General features: G+C 41.4%; 1 protein-coding gene across 1 annotated transcript; it reads right to left on the reverse strand.

Moving 5' to 3' along the window:
- Positions 1 to 719: 719 nt before the first annotated feature.
- Positions 720 to 2854, reverse strand: gas1b (growth arrest-specific 1b). Its single transcript, XM_005454496.4, has one exon. The coding sequence runs from the start codon at positions 2408 to 2410 to the stop codon at positions 1631 to 1633; it is 780 nt and encodes a 259-aa protein (XP_005454553.1). The 5' UTR covers positions 2411 to 2854; the 3' UTR covers positions 720 to 1630.
- Positions 2855 to 7253: the final 4399 nt, after the last annotated feature.

A 7253-nucleotide genomic window follows, 5' to 3' on the forward strand; every position in this document is an offset into this window, starting at 1 on the left:
AACTCGTATTGTGCCAGAGCACCATTGTGTGAGTGTGTGTGTGTGTGTGGGGGGGGGGGGGGGGTCTCTGCATAATAGAGGTGCCACTTGACTTTTCTTTAATCAATGGGCCCATCTCGTTTTCTTTAAAAGCAAAATGGCTGCCATTATTGGTTTCAAAACATCAGAAGGAGGGGACACTGGCTGTTTCGGTATACTGAGCTGACTGACTCATTGCATGAGTCACATACATGTAGACAGACAGCATGTGTCACTGCTATCACTGATTAAAAACTATATATTAGACATCTAAATCCAAAACATAGTTGTCACAAACAATTCAATGACTCTGGGCAACATCATTGCGACACAGTACACATATTACTATATGGATTTTTACAGGTCATTATGATACCACTGAGCTTTTAATCTGGGTTAAGTTAGCTCTAAATTTTGCTCTATCTGTTCAGAGTGGTACCAACACTTAATATTGCAACTCAGGTATGGTTTAAATAGCAAAAAAATACCAGTAGTGTAAATGGAGACAAATGAATGAATGAAATGATTACTTGCAACACTGCAGATCAGAATGAAAACCATAAATCGTGTTATTTTATGTTATAAAATAAAACAGAATACTGTGAATAAACCACTTCAGCATTCTCCTCTGATGAATACACACAACGCCAAACCTATCCTTATATACTAGAGAAATACACATGGAAGTCCAAAGATAAAAATAGTTTTAAAAATGCTATTTATTTAATGTGCATGTACATTCAAAGGTCTGTGTTCATAATGGGCACTTAATATCTTCATTCACCCAAACACAGACACGTTGTCTTATAATCAGTGTGCCTTTGTTAAGACTTTGGACAAACACACAGGGTGAAGATAAACAAACCGACTGAATGCTTCTCCACAAATCCCAAGGAGGAGGGTTTTAGCCTTCTCCAGTCTGTTTGAGTTTGGAATTAACACTTTATACCTTAAGCAAACACCATGTTTTCAAGGTCAAGAGATTCTTTACACAGATTCATTTTCCGCCTTGGGATTTAAACACATTTTAGTGGTTTTAATCAACTTTGGGGTATTTTTTAAGTGAAAGTATTGTAGAGCTTTCACAGTCTTGCTGGTGAATAAAAACGACCTTGAGGCATTTTTGCTTTCTTTTCTTTTGTTTTGGATTTTAATGAAGCACATTTCCTTCCTTTGTGGTGATAATGCAGTACAAGACTTTCTTTTAGATACAGTGCAAAATCTCATGTTCTCTCTCTCTCTCTATATATATAACACCCAAACAAGTATTTAGACAAAAATATTTTTACAATATACTATACAATTTATATTTATGTATACCAACATAAAAAAATAGCTTCCTTTAACATTATAAGATGTTTTTTTTAAATGTATAATTGAATTATAACTACTATCTGATCCACAATAGTGACTGACAAACATCATAAGCCCTGTTTTTAAATACATTGTTGTAGACATGAAGTAGAAGTTTTTGGTTGAATTATAAAATAGAATGTGCTGATTAGAAGAACGCTGATTTTTAGTTTGGTGGCTGTTTCTGGTGTCCATTCCCACGGATTAGGCTCCTGTCTGGTCTAACTGTCCCCGATAGTAGGCACTTTTTTTTCTCCTTTCAGATAATTTTGGCTAAAACCAGAATGGTAGTCAGAGTATTGAACACAGCAGTCTGAAAATGTGCGGTGTCACTTGAGTTTTCCACATATGGCTCATCCTCCAGATCCATATAATCATTCTCAGGGTCCTCCTCGGAGTCTGAGAAGCCGCTTCCCGCGTACCTGTCACTGGAGTCGGAGCAGAAAGTTTTCATGCTGACTTTGATGTACTCACATATGTTCCTCTCGGTGCCGTCACACACACAGGTGTCCAGCTGCTGCGCTTTAGGTATGGAACGCATGTTGGCTATCACTTTGCGACACGCATCCGAGCACCTTTCTCCACCGAAAAGTTTGCGGCAGTGATATAAATAATCCCCCATGGCAGAGCTGCAGTGCGTGTCCATTTCACACTGCAGCCGGGCCTCGGTGCAGCCCATGGTGCTAGTCCGCGGCAGGCACGGCTCGATGGTCCGTTTGGTGTTTCTGCAGTTCGGGTCCTGGGCGCAGTCGCAGTCCTCCAGAGCCGGGCCGCTCCGGGTTAAATTGAGCTGAATCAGTGAGGACACGCAGTGACTGGGACACTTTTTGCGTTCCCCGCTCAAAACAGACGCGCAGGCATAGATGTACTGATCGTAGGCGTAATGGCACTCTGGCTCTGCGTGACACTTCAGGATGGCTTTCCAGCAGACCAGTCGGTGGCTGTGGTTGGGAGATCCGACACAGAGACCGAGGATTAGGATCAACACGCCGTATATGAAAACCGCTGTTCGCTCCATCAATGAGGCACGACTTCCCATTTCCTCCGAGAATGAATCTTAGAAAAGCGTTACTCCATCCTGTCGCATCAACAGTTCAGAGAGCTACTCCCTGATGCTTTTAGATCACGTCACAAGTCGGTGACTTGAAGTTAGCGGGGCGCCACAAAGTAGGCACAACAAGCGCATCACGTTAAGATCCAAGTTCCAAAATCCATAACAAAGTTCCACTTTCCCCCCCTTCCTGTCCGTGGCTTCACGTTTGCATCTGTCGTCCACAAAACAAAAAGGTTTTGGTGAAGTTTACAAGGGGGGAAAGGAAAAGAGAAAAGAAAGACCTACATCGCTTGTTTTTTCCACATGCAACTGGGCATAGTCGATCCTAATCTCACTCTTTTCACTATTAATCCACATCCAGCTGCAGCCGCTTTGAAATGCGGGCTGTGTAGTTGTGGGGTGACTAGGTTCCGCAGGGACCGCGTCCCATTGGTCCGATAAACTGTTATGATTCCCTCGTCACACGCGGTCGTGACGCAGACCGCTGAAGATCGTAATTGGTGTATGTGGAGGAAACTTTTACACGTTTGTCATCTCGTTGTGATGAAATGAGTACTGTGCAATACTGCAAATTTTGGAATGATACAAAGTAAATACGTACTGAGTTTTAACCTATAAAGGCAGCCTTCTTAGGGAAGATCAGCCTGTCGTGATTTAAATAGAGATGAATCTTCAACATTTTAATGATACTTTGCATAATAACAAATCAACACAACAAAACCTAGTGCATATTTGAGGTATATATCACCCCTCCCCCCACACACAATTTAAGACAATTCAGTGTTTCTACATACTGAACTTAGACGATAGAAACAAAGTATCGATACTATCGCGTCAGTATCAATCTGATACCAGCGTTGGTATCGATACTATTCATGTTTGGATCCATCCGCCTACCTCTAGTGAAAATTCTTATAAGGGTAAATATTTGCCCATTTGTGTTTTAGGACACCACATGTTGCAGTTATTACAGAAATTATGTTCTCTGCGCTTTCTGCACTAATGTCTTGCTTTGCAGCCTTAAATTACCTTGGATCAAAATCAGAATTTAAAATATGCATAATTCACAGTCCTTCAAAACTGCTCATCCCTGCGATGAGACTTGGGTACAACGAAGCAGAATTTCTTTGGAAAACTTTGGAGTTCTGCAGCCTCCCTGCAGGCAGAAACAACAGCTGTTAAAACACATGCAGCACTCCTGTCTTACACTTTCCATCATAAAACAAGCATGGAGTCCATATGATACACCATACCCAAGAGTTCTGTACTAACACATTCACACGCGTCAGTAATAACATTACAGCTCAGAGATTTTAGAACTATGGTTTCCACATATGAAGCTGGGAAAGTACCAGATGCCTCCACAGCAAAAAAAAAAAAAAAAAAAAGTAAAAGAAAAAAATTAGATATGGCTCTTTTTGTTTCAACAGTCCATCCTGTGCAAGTGTAAGCAAGTAGCTGTGCAAAATCCAGTTCTTTACCATTTGGTAAAGGGTATTTCCTATTTCCTAACAATAACACTTAGCAAGGAAAAAAGTCTGAAGAGGGATTAAAAACTGCAGGCACATGCAATGTAAACAAACATTAAACGTGCAGGCTCCACAAATAAGAAGAGAATAGATCTGTTGGGGGCCAGGAGAACAAAGTGCAGGGAAAGAAGCCACTTCTGACCTCGTCACTTCACCAAACGATGACCACAAAGATCTGGCAGCTCTCAACTCTTGGACCCCCCCGATTCCAATTAGAGAGATTAGAAAGCAGTCAAGACAAGTGCAGAATAGTTTCTTAGCCAAACAACCCAAACACCCTCCTTCAGCCTCATCCAGCTGGCATTCCAGAGCAACAGGCTGACTGCAGAGTGAATTGAGAGCAACATCAAAGTGGAGGTTAGAGAAAGCTCAAATGGTGAACTGCTCAAGGATTCCCATTAACTACAAAGAAACTGACATCATCCAGGACTGCTTAGGCAAAACACGACCCTTAGCAGAAATCAAAATGCTGCAGACTCACAATACTGTATGTTTGTTTGTTCCTTACGTGCAAAGCTCGGTTAGAATTCTCAGAAATACAAAGCTGCTACAAATGTTCTTTTGAGCGTAAATTAAAGAAAAAAACCTGGTCACACTTCTTTCACTTCTTTAAAAGGAGTTCATAATGCACAGCAGAACCCAACTCCCATCCGTGTTGGATTACAGCCAGTTAGGAACAACAGCCAGATTCAGTGGAGCCAGCCGCTCTGTATGATGGACGAGGCAAATGCTCTCCCCCAAACTGTACCTCCTAAATTACTCCAATACATCACTTACATTCTCTGCTTTTATACCAAAACTTCTCACGTTGCTCTGATGGAAATACGAGGCCAGCGTCTTGCATGGTCTTGTCCTACTTTTCATTCTGTTCATTTTATTTCAAACGAGTGTCCCCAGATCCTGGACATGCGGTAGTTCAGGGGGATTTGTATGTAATAGTGTTTCCAGAACTGGAATGCGGTTCCCCAGAGTAGATTTGTAAATACACATGCAGAGACAGACATGCTCCTCAGTTTGTCTCCACTGCTGTCAGAAGTCATTACACACACGCTGAACTGCCAGAACAATTAACTGGACTTTGTATTCAAGTGCTTCCAAGTCCTGAGAGAGGCAGCAAAAGAAGTGGGGGGCAGAAAAGGAGTCAGTATTAAGAAGCTGCCAAGTGTTTTGCTGCCGACATTTTTTCATTTTTGCTCTGCCTCTGGAAAGTTCTCAGATGTCTGTCTCAAATACGCTGGATTCAGAGGTTCTTACACAAAAGCCAGGAATTATAGAGTTTTGTGAAAACAAGAAAACAGCTTCGTCTTGATGGTGGATAGTTTTGACATGCATATGCAGTATAAGTGTCATCTCAAATCAGGGTGAAAACACAGCAAGTAATTTGGTTTTCCTGGTCTGCACCTGAAAGACGAGACGAGAGAGGGATCACATCGCAGGGATTGCAGTAATTTTAGCTTTGCTAACAGAATGGCAGCAAGGTCGGCACACAATGAAAAAAAAAAAAACAACGACTGTGGCATAGAATCAGAGATGTTATAAGAACTTTGGATCCAGTGCCATGGAAACGATGGTCCCCAGAGGATTAAAGGATCGAAAGTCTTGTTTTTAGGCAAATTTTGTAGAAAAATTCTTGGTTATGTTCAATTAATATTAACTTCGGTTACTTCCTGCCTTTTATTGTCACCCATAGAATGTAAACAAAATATATGGACACAGTCATTATGTCACACACTAGTTTTGGGCTACTGCTTTAAAACTGGACTTGACTGTATGTGTACAAGAGTCAAGCAAACACCTAACGCTGGCCCCAGAACCTCCCATTATTAACTTTGACATGAACTGGGATTCATACTGAAAAAGAAGAAGATTGGGAAAATAATCTACAGCCCTCTCCTCGGAGGAAGAGCTGAAAAAACACCCCATTGGGTGTATCTCACTGAGAAGCCACGTACACTACACACCCATATAGCAGCAACTTGTCAATGACAGGGGAACCACACATCCAAGCATACTCTGCTTTACCATTTTTGAAGTTTAAATATGACCGTAATGTACAAAATAAAAAATCCCGCTCTAATGAAGAAGACTTGAAAATAGTAAGCAGAACCATAAATTCACTAGGAATATGCTCAGAGGGGTAATAAATCAAGTTAAAAACAGAGAAATTTGATCATAGACTTTTGTACATTTCAAATTCTTTTCACAAGGAGAGTTGCCCCTGCTGGCAATAAGAGAGAATGGAGGTTTAATGGAGGTTTAATTTGACCTCACATTTCAGACCAGGAGGTGCTACCATGAGCATTAAATAAATGAATTTCAGTCATTTTTAGAAACTTTTTGTTAATTATAATCAAACACCTCTTAGTTAGTTAGTTAGTTGTTGATATTAAGGGAGATTTTCCTTCCCATTGTCGCCAAGTGCTTGCTCATGGGGGTTTGTCTGATTGCCGGAGTTTTCTCTTTATTATTTTAAGGTCTTTACTTTACAGTATAAAGTGCCTTGTGACAACTGTTGATGTGATTTTGCACTATATACATATATTTGAATTGAAATTAATTTAATTTTTGCTTATCAGAGCTCTCAGTCACATAGGCCTAGAAACTGGTCATCAACCGCTTGTCAGTCTCCGGTTGCTAGAAAAAAATGTCTAGTCCCCAACCCTTTTTGCAAGTAGTTGCTGGAGGTTACTGGCTGTCACAACGTGAAATCATTCACATAAAAGGTGTTGCACCAAAAGTCATTGTCATTGCAATGATTTCTAGATGACTGTCAAAGTCAACCTTAAAAATTCTCTACTCCTGAGTGAATAAGACTTTAGAAATAGATTTCACAGCAAATGCAAGCGACCGCTTGCAGAATATTCAAAGGAGTTTGCAAAGAAAAGCGTCTGGACTTCTTTAAGTTGCTTGAAGACGTTTCACCTCTCATCCGAGAAGCTTCTTCATTTCTAAGGTCAAATGGCCGAGAGTCCCAGATTTAAACCCAGTGGGAGTATCCCCCCCAAGGAGGGACAAAGGACCCCCTGGTGATCCTCTAATCACATGCGCCAAGGTGTGAAAGCGGGTGTGGGACCTAATCAGCCAGGGTTTCGGGTGAGCCCATTGTGAAACCTGGCCCCACCTTGTCATGTGAATTCCTGAGGTCAGATGGCCCAGGATGTGAGTGGGCGTTAAGGCGTCTGAGGAGGGAACTCAAAACTGGATTATAGATGGCAGACAGTTGGTGTCGTAAACCACCGCCTCTGTTCAAAGATGGTCGCTCACAGTGGACATAGATGGCCTCTTTCACTCCTCTTTCA

Source organism: Oreochromis niloticus, linkage group LG7 (genome assembly GCF_001858045.2).
Source record: "Oreochromis niloticus isolate F11D_XX linkage group LG7, O_niloticus_UMD_NMBU, whole genome shotgun sequence".
In the NCBI taxonomy this organism is placed as follows: domain Eukaryota; kingdom Metazoa; phylum Chordata; class Actinopteri; order Cichliformes; family Cichlidae; genus Oreochromis; species Oreochromis niloticus.